Raw genomic sequence first — 22,009 nt, forward strand, 5'->3', positions numbered from 1 at the left:
TGTCAGGACTAAGAAAAGGATGGGAGAAGAACTGTGGATTAAGCAGTTGCTGTTTCCCTGGCTTGATCTGCGTCTCCTGAGGCTGTACCACTCTGTGTTCACACACTCTGCGTTCACACACTCTGCGTTCACACACTCGGTGTTCACACACTCTGGGTTCACACACTCAGGGTTCACACACTCGGGGTTCACACACTCGGGGTTCACACACTCTGCGTTCACACACTCTGCGTTCACACACTCTGGGTTCACACACTCGGTGTTCACACACTCTGGGTTCACACACTCAGGGTTCACACACTCTGTGTTCACACACTCTGCGTTCACACACTCTGCGTTCACACACTCTGGGTTCACACACTCGGGGTTCACACACTGCGTTCACACACTCTGTGTTCACACACTCTGCGTTCACACACTCGGGGTTCACACACTCGGCGTTCACACACTCGGGGTTCACACCCTCGGGGTTCACACACTCTGGATTCACACCCTCGGGGTTCACACCCTCGGGGTTCACACACTCTGGTTTCACACACTCGGGGTTCACACACTCGCGGTTCACACACTCGCGGTTCACACACTCGGTGTTCACACACTGGGTGTTCACACATTCTGTGTTCACACACTCGGGGTTCACACACTCGGGGTTCACACACTCGGGGTTCCCTTTCTGGATTTGGGCCACAATGCTTAGTTCTGAATGTAGGGTTATTTGAGGAGGAACATTGGGAAGCTAAGGCACTTGCATGACTTCATATGACACCGAACGTATTTTTTGGTCTTTCTCTTGCCCAGTGATTCTAAAAAAACAACTTTGGTTTTGGGGGCGCATTTGATAAAGTTTTTGGAGAATTTGTTAGAAGCTAAGGATTCTCTTCCCAGGAAAACTATACAGACCCACCACATTACCTCAGCCCCGAATAGAGTAATAATGAGAGCTAACGTTTACTCAAGGAGCTCTGGTAGAGTAGTGGTTATGTGTTACGCTGCTAACCCCAAGGTTAGCGGTTCAAATCCACCAGCTGCTCCATGGAAGAAAGAATTATAGCTTCAGAAACCCTGTACAGGGTCAGGAAGTTACGCAGCTAGCCCAAGAGTCAGTGGTGTCAATTGAGGGAGATACAACGTACTGAGAGTTTGTTCTGGGACCTGGGTTCTGGTCCTTGGCTCTGCCTCTTATTCATTCCCTGACCTCAGGCAAATGGTTGTGTTTCTCTGAACCTGTTTTCTCATCTGTTCATTGAGAATAATAAGATCCAAGCTCAGGGTGGTTGTGAAAATTCGGTGACATCAGGTCTGCTAAGGTGCTCTGTCAACATGTAGGTGTTTGTGTAAGGGGAGGGATTTCTGTTTTTATTACTGGGTTCTGATTCAGCTAGACGCCCTTATGATCAGGTGACCCCAGGGAAGTCACGCTGGGTTCTGTACCCCAGTTCTGGAGGGAACACAGAGACTGGAGGGGGATGGAGCAGGAGGAGGCAGGATAAGGCTCATGGTGAGGATGAGAGGGGGCCGCCTGGGAAAGTCCTGTGTGCTGTTGGGATGTTCGGGTGTGGTGTGACTTTGGGATACTTAGGGGCGGCATCCAAGAGGCAGTTAGGGATCGGATATGGAACCAGCGACTTGGCAGCACAAGGACAAGACCAGGAGATGAGAATTGGCTGCATTCATCCTTTCTTTAAACACATACTTACTAAGCACTGCTACAGAGGAGGCCCCCCAACAAGACGGATTGGCACAGTGGCAGCAGCAATGGGCTCAAATGTAGCAGCAGTTGTGAGGATGGCGCAGGACTGGGTGGTGGTTCGATCTGTTGTGTATCGGGTCGCTGTGGGTCAGAACCGACTCGGTGGCATCTAACAGCCCAACAACAGAGAGGCAGAATCAACTCACTGGCCAGCGGTGGGAGGCCAAGTGGAGGCCCTGGCTGGGACACAGAGTGCACATGTTTGACTGCTGACCACAGGTTAGAGGTAGGAGTCCACCCAGAGGTACCTCAGAAGAAGGGCCTGAGCATCTGCTTCCCCACATTGACCCCGGGAAGCCCCACAGAGCACAGTTATGCTCTGGCATACACAGGGTCACTGTGAGCTGGCATCCATTCAGTGCCAACTGGAACTGGTTCCTTTGACCAAACACTGGATTTGGTGTTGGGCTTTAGAACAGTGGCCAGCACCAGACGGAAAATAGTTCAGCCCTTGTGGGGCGCTTTCCTGTTGGCAGGGGGAGACAGATAGACGAGTCGAGAAGGGAAGCTTATGCCAGATGATGAGGGCATGTTAGAGTGGGGAATTAAAACTGAGGGGGCTAGAGTGGGCTCAGCAGCGCAGGGTGGTGGCCGAGGTTTTTTATGTAAATCGTGGGGCTGCAGAGGCCTCCCTGAGAGTGGACTGTGCAGCTTTCTGGGGACGAGCACCCCAGGGAGTTGTTTGTAGTTCCTCGTGGACAGCATGGGATGCTGCCCAGCCCCGTGCTGTCTTCATGGTAACTGGTCTGCTCAAGTCCAGTCTTGTGCATTTTGAGCTCATCTCCCAGCATTCTAGTGGACAAAATCCTATTTTGGACCATAATTTTCTTTGGAAACAGGTCGCCAGGCCTTTATTCGTAGTCTGTTTTAGTGTGGACAATCTGCTGAAGCGTGTCCTCCGTGGGTGACCCTGCTAATATTTGAAATATCAGTGGCATAGCATCCAGCATCATGACAACACACACTCCACCATTGTATGCTCACTTGATAGACGGCTGGTGGTTTCCAGGTAGCAACAGCGCAGACAGAGATGCTTTGCACAGTGTAGGAAGATCAAGAAGACCAGTGTGGCTGGAGTGGAGTTAACATGCGGGGGAAAAGGTGGATGATGGGGGAACAGGGTGGGCATAGAGCTGCTAAACACCTGGGGCCTGGAACATCATTGTGGGACCTTGCCTTTGACTCTGAGACAGGAGCCCCCAGTAGGCTCTGTGTAGAGGGGGGGACAGGGTGTGATTTCGATTTTCACAGGAGCCCTGTTTTCTGGGTTGGGAACAGGCGACAGTGAGCCAAGGTCAGATGCAGGGATACCAACCTTGCCACGGTTATTAAATGTACTCCCTTTGGAAAATCTGATTGTAAGAGGTAGGTGTCAACTTGAGGAACAACTCCCTGCTGAATGCCAGTTAGGGTTCTTTTGAAGTGCGCTATGATAAGGCAGAAATGTTTGCACACAAGACATGTAAACTGATCTGGGTTTTGCTTCTGCCCTGTATTTTCTCCTGCCAACAACACGGTGATGCAACATCCGGGTGTTAACCTACAGGTTCCGCCCTCTGCTCGTGATCTCCCCACACACCTTTTTTGGCACAGGTGGCTGTCAACGGCTCTGCTGTCTACATCCACCCACCTCATCAGCTGTTCCCAGGAGGGGAGAGGTTCCAACCCCTTTTCTAACCAGCCCCTGGGCTCGAGGGGGTTGTCAGGAGGCAGTCCAGGTGTGATGTCTGTGCCTCACTGGAGGTGGGTCCTTGAGAAGGAATGTCAAGTGGGACACGTTTGTTTCTCGGTCTTTTAACACTCGGTTTGCGTTTGTTTTACATTTGCTTGTACCTTTTTGCTTGACTTGCAACTTGTGTATAGTACAAAGACCAAACCCACTGCCATCGTGTCAGCCCTGACTCGGAACGACCCTGCCTATATGTGGTTTCCGACACTGTCGGTCTGTACAGAAGCAGACAGCCTCATATTTCTCTTGCGGAGCAGGTTTGAACCACCAACTTCTCGGTTAGCAGCCCAGTGCCTAGTGCAGCTTGTGGGAAATGGAAAGTAAGATACTGGGCTTTCCATGACCATTTTGAAGCTCTTGTATAAGGAAGTGTACACCTCAGTGAATCCTCACACAGTCCACACCCACATCATGTTTCAGGTTCAGGAACCTGCCCAGCCCCCAGAGGTTCCCTCTTGCTTCTTCCTCACTAGCCCAGCCAATGTGGGCTTACCCAGTAAACCAGGTCAGCATGGGCTTACTGTGTTTACTTACTAACCACATCACACATTCTGCTACTAGGTCTGGCTGGCATCTGTCACTCTCCTGACTCTCGTCACCTTCCTACAGAGGAAGCAAAGCCTCTTCAAGTTGATAATCCCTGACAGGGACCCAGTACTCAGCAAGCAATGTGAGCACCGGTTTACTTGTGTAGTGGAAACATGTGAAGCTTGTCACTGCAGATTGGTCCATTAAGCAGAAGTCAGCCCTGCTTACCGCCTCTGCTAATTAACCTGCCCTGCCCCAACCACTGAGGATAATCACTGTCCTGGCTCCTTTAGCTCAAGTTCACGGTTGTTCCTGCCTTCTGTGTTGTTAGGTGTGTCTGTAGGTCATTTATTTGCTTTTTTATATGACATTCCTTTGTCTGGAGATCAAAAAACAAAGAAACATACAGCAACCCCATGTCAACAAACCAGTTTGGCTCCAGGTGACCCATAGGCTTCGTAGTAGACCTGCAGTCTGTGGCGTTTTTTGTGGGTGTAAACTTTGGGAGTCCCAGTGTGACCCTATAGGATAAGCACTAGACTGTTAGCCATGAGGTCAGCAGTTCAAACCCAGGAATGGTGGTTCAGAAGCCGCTCCTTGGAAACCCTGTGCAGGGGTCTCTGAGTCAGAATGGCTGCAGGGCACTTAACAGTCTTTTCTGGGCAGTAAAGCCCCAGGCCTTTGTCCAAGGTGCCTCTGGGGGGATTCATGTGGTCAGGCGTTTGGTTAGCAGATGAATACTCAACCACTTGTGCCACCCAGGGGCTCTGGTATAGGGATAACCATGTGAATTTACTAACTTGACTTTTGGAAGACGTTTTATATACAATAGAGTGCAGAACTTCAAAAGCAGAACAGAAGGGTGTGTGCCCAAGAGAAAAACCCCTCCGCGCCCTATCCCCCTGCTAGCCACGTCTTCTCTCCCAGGACTACCAACACTGTTAGCATTGCCTTGTGTGGCTTTCTGCGCTGTTCTGTATTAAAAACAAAACAAAACCCCAAGCCTATTGCTTTCAAGTCAGTTCTGACTCAGCCACCGTAGGTAGGTTTCCGAGGCTGTAGATCTTTACAGGCTGGTGGGTTGGAGGCAGACTATGTGGCTAGCAATCCAGTGCTTGTCCTACAGAGTCACCAGGCCTCCTTAGGTTATGTATTCTTGTGTACGGACAGGTATAGATGAGTGTGTCCATCTCTGCCCTTTGTAAAAACAAGTCACGGTTTAGCTATTGTTGTGTTCCTTGCTTTTTTCAGATAACAGGATAGCTGGAACATCCACGGTCATTACATAAAGCCTTACCTGATCCTTTTAAATGATGCGTGACATTGCATTTCATGGGGATTCCTGGCACATCCTTTTGAAACCAACTTTCCCTCAGGAACTTTGCAAACTTCCCACATCCCATTGGCTTCTCTGCCATGATTCGAGTCTTTCTGAGAAGCCCACGTCACAGAGAGTAGTCCCCGTGCGCTTTGTCCTCGATCCCCACCACCCACACTGAGCCCATTACCCTGCGGGTTTGAGCTTCTTCACTGCACCATCGTAGCAGGTTGGTATGTGGACTGTGCTGTCTCTGTTTTGCAAACGGGGACACTGAAGCATAGAGACATCGAGTGACAGCTCCAGGTCTCACAGCCAGCCAGCCAGGGAGGAGCTGGGACTCAGCGCTGGGCCATCTGGGCCCCGAGGCTGGGCTCCTAGCCACTGACGTGACCTTGTCCAAGTAGATTCCCTCACACCACTGAGAACAAGCTCTCTCCCCAGAAGAGCTCACGTACCACGCACAGATCTGGAGAGTCATGCTCGTGATTTCTGGCATTTTCTAGATGCCTCCCCTACCCTGAGCTCCAAGGTCCAGCTAAGAATACCTCCTCTCTCACCGCCCTGATTTAGAATGTCTGGTCTGTACGGTTAGGACTCCAGGACACAGTGTTCCCAGACAGGCAGGGGAACCAGACCTCAGAGGGAGACAGAAGTAGCCAGGCAGGAAAAGAGGGGAGTCTTAACTGTCTAGTCCCCAAACCCTGGAGGAGTGAGTTTGAAGGTGAGGTGAAGGTGAAATTTGACTGTCCTGTGGCCCAACAGGTCCATTCCAGACACAAGTCCTCTACAGCAGTGTCTACATTCACAACAGCCGTATTCACAGTGGTCACAACCAAACCAGACCCCAGCTGTCCCCCAGCAGGACAGTGGACAAGACAACTGTGGGGTATTCACACAGTGAACTACAGCTTCACACCAGGCATGGAGCTCAGAGCCATTACACTGAGGGAAAAGAAGCCAGATATGACCTGTTGTTGAGGTGATCCCGACTCACGGCGAACCCACATGGTTCAGGGTGGAACTGCTCCCTAGGGGTTTCCTGGCTGCGGTCTTTATGGAAGCAAATCGCCAGACCTTTCCTCTGTAGCGCTGCTGGGTGGCTTCAAACCGCTAGCTGTTAGGTTAGTAGGCGCACTGCCAAGTCACAGAAGTGTAGTTGAGGCACAGACAATGAATCTGGGGTGTCAGAAGTCAGAATAGTGGTCACCTCTGGTTCAGTGTAGAGGTGGGGAGGGAGCAGGAGCCATCCTTCTGGGGTGCTGCAAAGCTTCTCCGTGCTGCTCAGGCATGGGGACAGAGGTCAGAAGCAGTCAGACTGCTTGTAAGCAAGTAATCACCACCTTTTGACATATTTGGAGACCTGGTGTGGTGCTGTAGAGTAAGCACTGGACCGCAGGGTCGATGTGAGCCTCATCAGCCGCTCCTCGGAAACCCTATACAGGGTCACTGTGAGTTGGAACCTACTCGATGGTATTAGCAACATATACACGTTTGTATAAATGGTCTTTATGAATTGGAACTGACTCGACGGCGCTTACCAACAACAGCGTATGTATGTATATTTAAAAGTATTTTATTTAGTTGTGAAAATGTGCCCAGAAAAACACACAACAACAATTTCTTCACGTACAATTAAGTGACGTTGACTGCATTCTTCAAGATGGGCAACCGTTCTGCCTGCCTTTTCCGGATGGTTCCTCCCTCACTGACATCAACGCTTGTCCCCCTAATTAACCTTGTCATTAAAAAAAAAAAAAAATCATTTCGTGTTGTTGTGGAGAATGCTAACAGCACAGTGCGCACCAGTTCAACCATTCTTACAGTGCAAGTCAGCGGCACGGATGACAGCCTTCAAGTTGGACAAACACCGTTTTCTGGTTTTCACAATGCCCAGAAAAATGGGATGCGTGTTGTTGACATTTTTTTTTTTTCCCTTAAATGTTTTATTGTGAATTATGTGATAGTTTACATGGGAGAACATTAGTTTTACATTCATTCTATCGTATATCGTCTCATTGCCATGGTTACAATCCCCTCCATGCAATCCTTCCCCCGTGCTCCCCAGGTCGTCAGCACACAGTAGCTCTCCGTCTCTGGATCTAAAGTCTCCAGCTACTCCATCTCTCCACGTCATCATCTCTGGCTCCATTTCAGGCATCACTGCTTCTCTGGGTAGGGTCCCACTCTCTGCTCTTCTCCCTTGATGGTCCTAGACTGAAAAGTTAATCACTCCCCTCCTTGTTATAAAATGTCTACCTTTACATTTCCGACCCTCACAATCAGTCCTGATAACAATTACTCACTATTGTATCACAAGAGACCCGTCTGCATTTCATTGCATCAACCCCGGCTAGTCAGATTGGATACTACTCACTGGAGATTCTACCTTCCTCCAGGCCCTCTGGATCTAGGTTCCCTCTTGAAAGCTTGTAAGCCAGTTGTTGACATTTTTGTTGAGTTGATGAATTGGAGGGGGGGAAAAAAGATACCCTGAAGATTAATTCATTTTCATTTGATGTGTGCTCTGTCTCAGTTTAAACAAAGATTCCTGTTAGAGGTTGCTCTCACCTCTCAGGTGCAGCTAGCCAAAGCTGTGGTGCGGCCATCTGATTAGATGGTTAGGGTGTGTGTACTGTGGAGACATTGCTTCACATGATTCGAAGGCATGGGCGTTGAGCCCTTGTTCAGGAAGAGACACGGGAGAAATGGCCGAAGGCTGCAGAGTGAGGGAGGTGACCAGTGGGCTGTGGCTGCCCCAGGCAGCTGGACTCAACAAAATGCCTGATGACATCTGCGCCTTCTTAGCTCCCAGTATCTCAAGCATTTCCCAGCCGCTTGTTTCTCCCATCCTGCTGTGGACTAGTCGTCCTGGGCATGGGGCTGCTGCTGAAGCTTCTCCCATCGAGTCCACCTTCTAAAGGCCGTCAAAGTAGACCCTCTGCTTTATCGTCTCTTATTTACTGTGATAGCGCGCTTGTTCTTGACACGTCGTTGTCGTCACGTGCCGTCTAGTCGGTTCTGACTCCTTGTGATCCTGTGTACTGTTGTGGGAAGGAAGGAAAGGCAGCCCAGGCCCGCGCCAGCCCAGCCATTGTGTCTTTGCTTGAGTTCATTGTCGTGCCCACTGGAGCAATCCACCTCCTTGAGGGTCTTCCTGGTTTTCACTGACCCTTTACTGTGCCACGCAGCAGAGCCTGAGCCAGGGCCTGCTCCCTCCTGATAACATGTCCAGACTTTGTGAGACAGCATCTTGCCATGGTGGCTTCTAAGGAGCATGCCGGCTGTACTTCTTCCAACGCAGATTTGTTTGTTGTTTTGGTGGTCCGTGATATATGGTCGATATTCTTCACCAGCACTGTAATTCAGATGCATCCAGTTCTTCAATCTTCTTTATTCATTGTCCCGTTTTGGCATGCATGTGTGGCAATTAAAGATACCATGGGACAGGTACACCTTAGTTCTCAAAGGGCCATCTTTAGCACTTTAATGAGTCTTTTGCAGCAGATTTGTCCAGTGCAATATGTCATTTGATTTCTTGATTGCTTCTTCCATGGACATTGATTGTGGAGCCAAGTAAAATGAAATCATTGACAACTTCCATCTTTTTTCCTTTTATCATGATATTTATTGGTCCAGTTGTAGAGATTTTTGCTTTGTTTAAATTGAGGTGTAACCCATATTGAAGGCTGTAGGCTTTGGTCTTTATCAGTAAGACCGTCCTGTTAGTTTTCTAGCAAGCAAGCAAGGTTGTGTCATCTGCTTATTTTGGTGGTTAATGAGCCTTCCTCCAATTCTGTAATTCTGCTACTCAGGTTATTTGCTCAGCCTACCGATGAAATAAGTACTGTGAAAGGATACTATCCTGGTGCAGATCTTTCCTGATTTAAAACCATTCAGTATCCCCTTGTTCGGTTTTAACAACTGCCTCTTGGTCTGTGTTCAGGTTCCTCATGAGCACAGTGAAGTGTTCTGGAATGGCAGGCCCTCTTCTCGAGGCTTTGTAGGCATCCTTCATTTAACCTTTACAGTGACTTTATGAGGCACGTTGTTACTGTCCCCATTTTGCAGCTTAACAAAACTGAGGTACAAGGAGCAAAATGAAGCCATTTGCTCCAGGATTGAGTTAATTCCAGCTCTCAGTGACCCTATAGTACAGACTAGAACAGCTCCATAGGACTTCTGAGGCTGTGGCTCCCTAAGGTGTAAGCACTGGTCTGCGGTTCGAGTGTACCAGCTGCTCTGCAGGAGGAGAAAGCTGAGGCTTCCTGCTCCCTCTAAGATGTGAAGCCTCAGAAACCCTATACAGGGTCACTTTGTGTCAGAACTGACTTGATGTTACTTAACAACAACAGTAACAAGTCTTTCCAGGGCTAGGCAGCCTCATCGTTCTCCTTTGAAGCAGCTGTTGGATTTGAACCATTGACCTTGCCGTTAGAAGCCTAATGCTTAGCCCACTGCACCACCAGCACTCCTGTTAGGAGGCTAACAGTCCAAATTCAGAGCCTGGGCTTTAGGGAAGGCTTTACTCTCTCTCTGTCTCCTTCAGCACCTATAGGCCCAGTCTTCCTCAGAGCCCGTCTGTGTCTTAGCATCAGGCTTCTGGATTTAGGAACTTCACAGTGCAGACATCTCAGGCCCAAAGGACACACTCCGCTCCCGGCTCTGCTTTATTGATGGGAGTAGGGCCCTTGTGTTATAAGTGTAGAACATGCAGAGGCTCTAAGAAAAAAATTAAGCAGGCCTGGAGTATCCGGAGCAGTGCTCTGTAGGAGGTGAGGGAGACTTCTTGGGGTGGTCAGGGACGAGGTGACTGTAAGCAGAGACTTCCAAAATGGAAGGAACCATCTCTGGGGACTGCAGGGGACGATGGGGAGGGCCAAGTCCCCAAGGTAGGAAGGAACTGATTAGGTCCCAGACCTTGAAGGAAAGGAAGGGGGAGGCTTTTCCCTTAGCACCACCTCACATGGAGCCAAATGTGTGGACCCTGCAGCACGGCTGGGTGTCCCCGCCCTCCCCATCACCAGCTGTGAGGCCTTGGGGAAGTTACCTAACGGTTTTCTGCCAGATGCTCATTTGTAAAATGGAGCTAATTGCAGAGCTTCCTAGCAGAGTGGTTGTACAGTGCAGAGGTGCGTGTGGCACACACAGATGTCAGCTCTAGTGGTGAAGGAGGTGGTCGTGGTACCATCCCAACATGGGGAAGCTTATCTCTGGTCCTCCCCTTTCATGGGGGAGGAAACTGACCGGGAGGTTAGTGTGTCACCCAGGATTTGGACTCAGGCTTGCTTTGCTCCCAAGTACAGTCCCTGCCTCCCATGTCTCCACATCTGTAGCAGCAGGTGATATCTGGGGGACCTCCAGGCTGGGAGATTACAGAGCAGATTGGAGCATTGGGTGGTGGGGGCGACCATGTGGGGTGATGGACTAGGGGATCTTTGAGGGCCATGACAAGACATTGTCCTGGAATCCTGCAAAAAGAGCCCCACTATGGAAGGCAGAAAACTTGCCTCTTCTGGGCCTGACTGCCCCCACCCCAGCACTGCCCTCCAGCTTTAGGCCAGAGGTTTCTCTTTCCTTCTTTCAACAAATAATTTCCCAATAATGCCCCCTGAATGATGACATGCTACCGCCTGACGCCACAGTGCTCATAGACCAGGGTCAGTCCAAAAGTACAGCTATGAAATCATGTTAGGTGCTGTCGAGTCTGTTCCGTCCCATAACCACCATATGCACAGCAGAGTCCTGGCCCGTCCTCACAATTGTTGAGTTTGAGCCCATTGTTTCTGCCACTGTGTCAGTCTAGCTCATTCAGGGACATTTTATCTGTCAACCTTCTACTTTCCCCGGCATGATATCCTTCTTCAGGGTACTGGTGTTTTGACAGACAACTTGTCCAAAGTACTGAGAGATGAAGACTCACCATCCTGGCTTCTAAGGAGCATTCTGGCTGTACTTTTTCCAATACAGATTTGTTTGTTCTTCTGGCAGTCCATGGTATATTCAGTATTCTTTTCCAGCACCATAAATCAAATGCATCGATTCTTCTCTGGGCTTCCTTATTCGTTGTCCAACTTTCACTTCCATATGCTATTACTGAAAATACCATGGCTTGAGTCAGGTGCACTTTAGTCCTCAAACTGAATCTTTGCTCTTGAACACTTAAAAAAGGTCTTTTGCGGCAGATTTGCCTAATGCAATTCTTTGTTTGATTTCTTGACAGCTGCTCCCATGAGCTTTGATTGCAGATCTAAGCAAAATGAAGTCTTTGACAGCTTTAGTCACAAAAGCCTTTATTTTACAAAGATACCAAAACATGAAGCTATCATTTCTCAACATATCCTTCATCTCGTTCTATGCAGTTCTGAAAGCAGTGTTTCCGTCTCTTTAAACCATTCCCAAAGAATTCTGCACTCTTCGATTTACATCATGGCCAAACGGCAGTGTTGGCATCCTTAAGGGCTCAAATAGTGTTCCTTTTCAATGTTCTCTGAGTTTGGGGAACAAAAGGAAGTCTGAGAGGCAAGATAGGGCTAGAGAGTGGATGGGATAAGGTTTCTCAAGGAAATCTCATAGGACAGCTTTGCTACCCTCAAAGAATGAATGAGCAGGTGCATTGTTTTGATGGAGAATGATTTCATGGCACAACTTTCCTTGCCTTTTTCTCACTAGTACAATTTTCCATTTTCTTAAAACTTCTTCATAATAAGTCCCCGTGGTCCTTTAAGGAAAAATCTATCAAGATTATCCCTTTGAAGATCCAAAACGTAGTCCCCATAACCTTCTGAGCCGATCTCTAGGTATTTAGAATGAGCCCGCTGGACTCCGTTGAAATGATCCCGATTTTATTGGCAACATCCAAAGCCCCCTCGTCAGGAGCCAGTGGAATTTAGGCCTTCTTCTTTTCTCCCTCAGGCCTGATGAAGGGGTTGACCTTGGCTACGTCAATGTCATAGACTTCCTCTCGGCCTGTTGGCCTTGACCTCCACAGTGAACACAAGTGTGTGTTCTCTTCAGTCTTCGTGGCTGACTTAGTGTCAGAGGGAACATCTGATGGCATAGTGGTCACGCTTGCTTCTCCTGTGGGTGCTCTGCAGAGGATATTTGGGCTGCCTTCAGAGCCGCAGTGTCTTGGGCAGATGGAGCCCATCTTTTCTGTGTGTGGCTGTAGATGACTTTCAGCACTGCCTTCTAGGCCTTCAATGCCTTTGCTTTGGCTTCGGTTTTGGGAGGGGCAGGGCCTTCCTTCTTTCCTTTTGGTACCATCTATGCAAACAAGGTCTGCCTTGAATTTAACTGGACCATCAGATCCCCTCCAAATCCACTGTTTTGCTTGGGCCTTCTGTTTTGAAGGCACCCTGATAAGACAAAGACAGTTGCATCACCGAGAGAGAACGTATCTGCAGCCACCACTGACTGCAGCGCCATGTTTCCACTCGTTTTGTATTGAATAAACCCGCGTCTATGAACTGGAATCCTGGTAGTGAGACTTCTTGCCTTCCCCTCATATATCTCCAAACAGCCTTGTAGAATAGTAATAGTGATAACCTGCACTGTATAGACGAGGAAACGGAGGCTCTGAGAGGGTAGTTGGCAAGGCCATACATACAGTTAGTTGTGTGTGGCTGAGTTGGGATGAAACCCAGGATTCCGTGGTGAGCAAACCTGCATAAGGCCCCTGTCCTCAGTGGCCTTCCACTGAGTCCCGTGCAGTTGGAGGCAGGGGCCACAGACGTGACATTTATCTGCATGATTTTTTACACAAACCAGGTTTATTCAGGTCAGTGCTCCCAAGGAGAGCTTGGTAGTGTGTGGTAAGGATCTGGAAGGGTTGGTGAGACATTCACTCAATGAATTTTGCATGAGTTCCCACCCTGCTGTGTGCCAGGGCCACAGGGGAATCTGTCACAGAGTTGACATGCCAAGGGGGCGTGGGGTCCGGCAGGGGCTCTTCATTCTTTTGAGCTCCCAAGGACAGAGCAGGCATTGACATCAGCCTGTTGTCTCCCCATAGCTAGAGAAGGAGGAGCAGATACACAGCGTGGACCTTGGGAATGACGGTTCCGCCTTTGTGGAGGTGCTGGTGGGCAGCTCAGCTGGATCCGGTGGAGAGCAAGACTACGAGGTAAGTGGATGGCTGTTTCCCTCGGGGCCTCCTGGTGCCAGGCCGGGCCAGCTGAGTCACCAGGCTCCCTGCCCTCTTGAGCACCCAAGTGAAGAGAAGAGACAAAGAACAGACGTGGGGCAGCTAGCATAACGTCAAGGAAGAAGCTGAGTTTGCCTGAGGCTGCACAAACAACCAGGGGCCTTTGTTTGTTCTATGGTCCAGTTAGTGCTTGAGAGAAAACCTGATTATCTTGGGCTTGGGAGCTTCCCACAGATGTCAGGGCAAAGTGAGATGCTGCATTGTTCGGGCTGCCTCTTTTAGGCCCTTTGTTTAGAGCACAGTTTAAGGGAAGGAGGGCCTGGGGCTGCATTCTGAACGTTGGAGGAGCCGGCACAGCCCTCGTATTCCTGATGGAGTTCACTGGAGCTGGGATTCCAAGGTCACATAGTTAGGTGGATGATTAATGAGTGAAATGTTGGTGGGTAAAAATAAACACACTGTGACCATTCTGTTTTACAATCAAGTTGAACAGACCCAGTTTTCTATAAGATACTTTTTTTTATGTCTTGCTGTGAAAAACTGCTTTGAATTGAGGTATGTTTGTTTTAATTCTGTTTTTCCACCAACTTTTCGAAGCTCCTCATATATAAGATACATAGATCTTCACATACAGGTCATGTTGGTTCGGAGTCACGGAGACCCCATGTGTTACAGAGTAGAACGGCTCCTGACTGTGAAGAATCTTAAAGGAAGCAGATTATCAGGCCCTTCTTCCAAGGCACTGCGGAGTGTGTTTGAATGGACAACTTGTAGTGAAGAGTTGAGCACAAACCGTTTGTGCTACCTATGGCCGATTGGCCTATTGTTGTTGTTGTTAAGTGCCGTCGAGTCGGGTCCGACCCGTATTGACCCTGTATAGGGTTTCTGAGGAGCAGCTGGTAAGCTTGAACCGTGGTACATGCAGCAACCCGCAGTCTAGTGCATTAAGTCACAGCGCCACACCAGGCACAGCCGTGCATTTGTTTCCCAAATCAAGATAGAGAAAAGTTTCAGCTTCCCTGTAAGTTCCCTGGGGCCCGCCTCTGGAGTCCGTGTCTCACCCCCAGCCCCAGGCAACCACTGATCTCTTTTCCATTACTGTAGTTATGCCCAAGGAGCCCGGTGGTGGTGAGGGTTAAGAGTTGAGCTGCTAACCAAAAAGTTGGTGTTTCAAATCCACTAGCTGCTTCACCGGAGAAAGCTGTGGCAATCTGCTCCCACAAAGATGATAGCCTTGGAAACCTTGTGGGGACAATTCTACTCTGTCATGGTAGGGTGCCTGGGAGTTGATTCAACTCGATGGCCATTTACAGTAGTTCTGCCTGTCCTAGAATTTCCTATCAGTGGAACCACACAGTCTGCATTCTTTTTCTGTGCCTGGTTTCTTTCTTATTTAGAGATAATTGAGTATCTACTCAACAACAAAACATAACACCAATTTAATAGTTGCTGCATGTACGATTTGGAGTCCTGGTGTGGCGCTGTAGGTTAATACACTGGACTGCAAAGCCGTATGAACTGCAAGGTCAGCGGTTCAAACTCAACCAGCTGCTCCTCAGGGTCTCTATGGGTCAGAACCAACTGGACGGCCCTCAACAAGCACAGCATGTACAGGTCAGTGCTGTTGCTTACATTCTCTGAGTTACAGCCATTCTCACCTCCTCCTGAGTTGTTCCATTTTCTTTAACGTAAACTCACTGCCATCTGAGGGTCCTGTATAGTCTTTAAGTTAATGTTGGCAGTTTGATTCCATATAAGCATAATGCGCAAAGTAAACCAGTTTTACTAGTTTATGTAGTTTTTAAAACTATGTACGGGAGAAAGATGAGGCTTTCTACTCCCGTAAGGATTTATACCCTCGGAAACCCTGTACAGGGTCGCTATGGGTCGGAACCGACTCGAAGGCACTTAACAACAACAACAACAACATGGTTTTAAGAAGACTTAAGGGAATGATGAAATCTTCTTAGATCTTATCAAACATCTTAAGGCAATGAGTTACTGAGCCTGGGGGCTCAGGACCATAGTCTCAGGGGGTACCAGGGTCAGCTGACAGAACACAGACCACAAAGACCAATGTTCTGTATCCTGCTTGGGTGATTAGGGTCTGGGATCTTGAAAGCTCGTGAGTGGCCACTTTAGGTACAGCTCTTGGTCCCTCTGTGTGCAGGAGAAAGAAGAGTGATCAGAATTGATGAGGCTTGGCATCAGTTAGTCCAGTGGCGTCATGGAGCACGTGACCATCAGTCTCCATGACTGTGAGACCAAAACAACCAGATGGTGCCCAGTTACCGTTACCAACTAACTACTCTGAAAGGGAGCCATTCGAGGGTTTCAGATAGAGTTGGAGAAAATACGGAGCAAAGCTCAAACTCATTTAATTAAAAATAGGCTTACGGGTCAGAAATAGATTGGAGGAACTTGAGAGCATGGGTCTCAACCACCCTTCAGGTATGGAAAGGAACTCACCCTTGTGGCTCACTTTTCACGAGCACGGGTCTCAACCACCCTTCAGGTCTGGAAAGGAACTCACCCTTGTGGCTCACTTTTCACGAGCATGGGTCTCAACCACCCTTCAGGTCTGGAAAGGAACTCACCCTTGTGGCTCACTTTTCACCCAAGCACTAGATTGCTGGACGGGGCGGGGACGACACTAGTTCAGCAGTCTTACCATGGAAAGGTCAGTCATTCAAAATGAAAAGGGCATTTTCCTAGGGACAAAGTTGAGGGAGACTAGAAGGTGGGTGGAATGTAAATAGGAACCTCAGGGAGGAAGCAGGGAAACTGTTGTGGATGGAGGGGATGTAATCATTGAGATGAAGCAAAGTGTGTGATTTGTTGAACGTAAAGCTGATGATCTTGTCTGTAATCCTTCACTCAATTCACAATGAAAAGTTAAAAAAAAAAAAGTTATTTAAAAGAAAAAAAGACTTGAGGGGATATTTTTGGTTTAAGGTTTAAATATGCCAGGGCAGTAGTTTCAGGGGTTCATCCAGCCTCCTTGTCTCCAGAAGATCGGGATTTCAGGAGAAATTTGAAAGTCTGTTCTGCCCATCTCCCCCAACCCTCAAATTTGATCAGGATTCTTCTGTAGGATCTTTGATCAAAATGTCCACTAAGGGTTCTTATTAAGTGTTGTTGAGTTGGTTCTGACTCATAGAGACTCTGTGTAGAGTTTCCACAGAGTGGCTATAGATTTGAACCGCCCACCTTGCAGTTAGCAGTTAAATGCTTATCCTACAGCACCACACCAGGACTCATCAATAAAGTGGTGGTTGTTAAGTGTCATTGGGTCGGTTTCGAATCATACAGGGTTTCTGAAGAGCAGCTGGTGGGTTTGAACTGCTGACCTTGTGGTTCACAGTCCAGTGCTGATCCTAGAGCACCACACCAGGCCTCTTCAATAAGGTTAGCTGGACACTCGATAGCACTTAACAACAACAACGTCATCCTTTCTCCTGACCGAGGAGGCCTACACACGCATTTTCTCCTCCTGCCCCTGTGTCTGGCTTCTGTCCTTCATCACGGTCATTTTGAGTCCTTCCTGTTGTGCACGTGACAGTGGTCCCGTCGTTTTATGGCCGAGACGTGCTCCATGCTGGGAGCGTCCCACAGTTTAGCTTTTCTCCTGTTGGACATCTGAACTATTTCCCGATGTTGACTTCTATGAATAAAGCTGCTGAGGACATTCTTGTACAAGTCTCCACGTGGCATTGTAGAGATAAGGATCCCTGGTGACATTGTGGGTTAGGCATTGGGCTGCTCACTGTAGGCTGGTAGTTCAAACCATCCCCCCTCCAGCTGCTCCTCAGGAGCAAAGTGAGACTATATCTTCCCAAAAGATTCCTAGTCTCAGAAACCCTATACATAGGGCTACTAAGAGTCAGAGTCGACTTGATGGCATTGGGTTAGGGAAAAGAAAATATCTGAACTTTCTTAGACTCTGCCAAGCGATTTCCCAGTGGTGTCGGGTTCTCTAGCCTCAGGAAGGGATAGCGAGAATCAAGGTCTAGCGAGAATCAAGGTCAGCCCAGAGCTGATTCCTGTGAAGAGGAGGTCAGACATGTCTCCTCCCCCCCTCCCTCCCAGTGTCTTACCGTTTCTGACACCCATTCCCCCCTCCCCCCATGGTACTCTGCTTCTCTGCCAGCTTCAGTAATGTATGCTGCAGTAGCCCACATAGAACTTCTCACAGCCCACATAGAACTTCTCACAGCCCATCCTCGGGTTGATTAGAGAACGCTAGCCGGCTACAGCTCAGCATCAGCATCAACTTGGCAAAAGAGGACCCCAGGAGATAGGAGACCAGTGTTTCAATCAGGGCAGCTTCCAACCAGGACAGCTTTCAGCTTCTCAACTTCTTCTCAGCTGTGCCCATGGGCAGGCCATGCTGTTCAGCTGTTGTCTGTACTGCGCCCACACCCACCCCAAGCCTGACCGCTGCTAGTATGACAGCTCCATTGCCAAGTTCCCAGAGGTACCCCACTTCACCAGCAACCTTGAAGGTGCTTGGTGTTCTCTTTCTGTGGGTGGGTGAGCCCCCTCCAGCCGTCTGGTACAGGTCACTCTGCTCTCATTCCTGGGGCTGCGTTGCACCCTCTTGCACCGTCGCTAGTGTACAGCACTCTGTCTCCTGCGTCCAGGAGGTCATCAGCACAGGTACCCCAGGCCCAAAAGAGGTGTTCTGTTCCTGGCCCTCCTGCTTGATGGGAGTGAGGTCCCCCCTGCCCCCGCTCTGTGGAATCTGCCCTTTTATAAGCTACTCCTCCTACCAAGATCACAAATCAACTACTTCCCTCGGTAGGTCCATCACCCAGTTGGCATGATGAACTGTGTCCAATCTTTTTGCAGGATTGTGGTCTAGCCAGTCATCTTGGCAGAACTTCAAACTCAGGGCCAGAAGGACCACCTGTAAAGAGACCCCATCACACTGCAGTGATTGTGCACTGCTTTTATGCCCTAGCTGTTCCACTTCCTGCTTGTGCCTCTATGGCCAGTCTTTGTAATTGCAGCCATTCACATGTGTGTAGTGGTATTTTATTTTAGCTTTGGTTTATGATTTCCTGATAAGTAATGGCGCAGTGAGCCTCTCGTCCTCAACGAGCACTGGTTTATTAGACTTCATGGTGTGCCTGCTTGAGTCTGTTCTTAGGTTTTTATTGATTTGTGTAAAAATGGTGTGGCGGTAGTTGTTTGACCCCCTCAGCTAACTTCACAAGCAGGGAGGAGAATCTTTACTGGCATCCACAGCCCAGAGTGAGGTGGAGGGCAGACACATGTCTCCGCCCTAGGCCACTCTGTACTTCTCTGCTGAGTGTGATCATTGGATGCAGTGATCTACGGCCATATCCTACTACCCTGAATGTGCCAGGCAGGCCTCATCTCATCTCGGAAGAGAATTTCTTACAATGATTACACAGAACTCACAGAGCATACTCATAATTCCAGGGACGAATCTTCCGTCAGGATAGTTGCTTTGCTGTGCCATGGCCCTCCACCCCTCTGTAACTCAGGCCTCTTGAACCTCTTGGTTCAAGTGTTAACAGTGTTCTTTGACTCTGCCAACACATGCCCGGAGGCACCCTGCGCCACCAGGAAACCTGCCCAAAGTTGCTCAGCTTTGTCCATTCATGGGCCAATAAGCCTAGCTCCACCAAGTGCCCAGCAGCGCCCCATAGTACCCGCAGGCCTCCTGCCTGAAGGCACTTAAGCTCCTGGCTCCTGTCCACTTCCTGGGTGTGCTGTCTCTGTCATATCACTCTCTCTCCTGAGTCTCAGAGGCTCTCAGTTCAGGGCTCACAGGTCCAAAGACCTCTCCACTCCTAACTCTACTTTCTTGATGTTGGTGAGGTCCTCCCTTCTTGCCTCTGGGATGGCTCATTTTCAGCCTAGCAGAATGACAAAACTGACCAGTCCCCCTTGCTAGGGTTCCAGCCACCTTACTTGCTGTTCCCACCCAGTCGTTTGGTGGAGTTACAATGCCATGGCAAGAAAGGTCTCATAGAAGTGAGCCAGCACACTATGCATTGTTTGTATTTGGATTACAGGCATTTACTGCCTATCTCCCCCTCACTCTGATTGTCTATTCATTATTTTAATAGTGGTTTTCATGAGCAGAGGTGACAGAGTTCATTCTATCAAAAGGTTTTATTTTTTTTAATGCTTAGTGTCTTTTATATTCTGTAAGAATTATTTTCCTGTTCCAAAGTAATGAAGGCAGTCTCTATGTTATTAGGTTCCTATCACTACTGGTATGGTGCTGTGGGCTAATGTGCCAGACTGCAAAGCTGTTTGAACTGCAAGGTCGATGGTTCAAGCTCACCAGCTGCTCCTTGGAAACCCTATACAGGGTCGCTATGGGTCAGAACCGACTCGATGGCACTTAACAACAACAACAAGGTGGAAACCACTGAAGTGTCTATTGAGAGAAGAGCGGACAAACACAGCATGGTCCACTCATACAGTGGAGCGTTGTGCGGGCGTTAAGAGAAACGAAGTCCACGCCGCAACGTGGATGAACCTTGAAAACATCACAGAGTGAATACGTCAGTCACCGAAGGATAAATCCTGTCATCGTAATTATATGAAATAAGCAGATAAAACCCAAGTAGCAGGGGGAAAGGAGGACATTGAGTTTATTTTGATGGTGGTAGAATAGTTGGGAAAAGGATCATGAAAATCCTGTCACAACTGGAAAAAATGTTACTGATGTCATGGAAATTCAGATGTGGAAGCTGTTGTGCTGGCAGATGTCTTGGTAGTGTATTTTCACCACAACAAAGAAAAAGAAAAGAGAAAAACAATTTTTTTCAAAGAAAAAAAAAAAAAGAGCCTTATCTCATCTTCTACTTGACACTCTGCGTAAGAGGTCTACAGATAAAGGCCAAACTGTAAAGCTTCTGAAGACAACGCAGAGACAGTGGCAGGCAGCATAGCAGCCTCCAAAAGATCCATCCAGGTCCTGAGCCCTGTGAATAAACTACTGACCCATAGCGACCCTGTATAGGGTTCCCAGGGAGCAGCTGGTGAGCTTGAACCACGACCTTGAGGTCTGACGCATTAGCCCACAGCGCCGCCGCACCAGGACTCCTTGTAGTTACTATGAAAAGTGCTGCAGTGAGCATTGGTCTGCAGGTTTCTGTTGGTGTCCCCACCTTCACTTCTGAGTCTACACCTAGGAGTGGGCTTGCTGGTGGTGTCAGGTCTATACTGCATCTGTAACAGTAAGACCTCAAGTGGGTAACTTCAACCAACAGAACTTTATAATTTCTCCCACTTTGGAGGCTGCCAGTGGTGGTGATGGTATGCCACGGAGTCGGTTCCGACTCATAGCGACCCTGTATAGGGTTTCCAAGGCTGTAATCTTCACGGGATCAGAAAGCCTCAGCTTTCTCCCGCGGAACAGCTGATAGTTTCAAACTGCTGACCTTGCGGTTTGCACGCAGCCTGACTCAAGCAGTCCGCTCCCAGAGCTCCTTGCTTCGGAGGCTGGAGATCTGAACTCAGAATACTGACTTTAATGGAGGCATTCTGTCAACTCGACTGGAAGGTCCGCTTCTTCCTTCTGCCTCTCAGCTACTTGTGATCTTCATGTGACCTGGAATCTATTGTTCACCCAACTCTGTTTACCTAATTTGATCTTTTATATATCAAAAGAGATTGAACACCTACCGACTGCTCGGCTCCCATAAAGACTTACAGCCTCGGAATCTCTAAGTAAGGTTGCAATGAGTCAGACCCGACTGGATGCCATGGATCTTGGGTAATGGCTAATGTTGGTGAACATCTCTTCATGTGCTCGGGGGCCATGTGGATATCTGTGTCTGTTCAAGTCTGCTGCCCATTCTTCAATTGGATGATTTGTCTTTCTGTCGTTAACTTGGAGAAGTTTTATCCAAGGGGGATTTCAAAACATTTACTAAGTAGAGCTTTGGCATTCTCAACATTTTTATATTTTGAAAAGATCTTTTCCTGTTGAATTGTTTTGGTTCTTATGTTGAAAATTAATTGACCATGTATGTGTGGGTTTATGTGTTTTTTTACTTTTGTGTGTGGGTTTGTTTTTGTATACTCTGTTCTCATCCAAAAACTGTCTTTAAATCACTACCACACTGTGGTATTTTTCAATGTAATATTATTATCTTATTAATACAAAATTAAAATAAAATCAAGCTGTCGTTTTATTAATATTTTTCTTATGAGGAAAAGAGTCGTATACATTTGTATGGACTCTGGTTTGGCGTTGTAGGATCAGCACTGGACTGGAACCTTATGATTAGCAGTTCAGACCTACTAGCTGCTCCTCGGAAACCCTATGCAGGGTTGCTATGAGTTGGCTTGACCTCACTTAACAACAATAACAACATACATTTGTGCTTCTTCTGCCTAATATAGGTAAAAGTACTATTCATAAGGTTTTAAGTGGTTAACCATTCAGAAGTGGTCCACCTCTTATTCTTTCTAGTCTGTCTGTGTCTGGGAGCTCCATTGAAACCTGTCCATCGTGGGTAACTCTGCTGGCATTTAATAAAAGACCCA

General features: G+C 48.3%; 1 protein-coding gene across 1 annotated transcript in view; it reads left to right on the forward strand.

Annotated features, from left to right (window-relative positions):
- The window catches only part of XRCC1 (X-ray repair complementing defective repair in Chinese hamster cells 1), a 42,044-nt gene that overhangs the window by 2,422 nt on the left and 17,613 nt on the right, over positions 1-22,009 (forward strand). Inside the window, exon 3 of the mRNA XM_006871362.1 lies at positions 13,340-13,450. Within this exon, the coding sequence (XP_006871424.1) occupies positions 13,340-13,450 (111 nt within the window). The remainder of the gene's footprint in view (positions 1-13,339; positions 13,451-22,009) is intronic.

This window comes from Chrysochloris asiatica, unplaced genomic scaffold (genome assembly GCF_000296735.1).
Source record: "Chrysochloris asiatica unplaced genomic scaffold, ChrAsi1.0 scaffold00168, whole genome shotgun sequence".
Classification (NCBI taxonomy): domain Eukaryota; kingdom Metazoa; phylum Chordata; class Mammalia; order Afrosoricida; family Chrysochloridae; genus Chrysochloris; species Chrysochloris asiatica.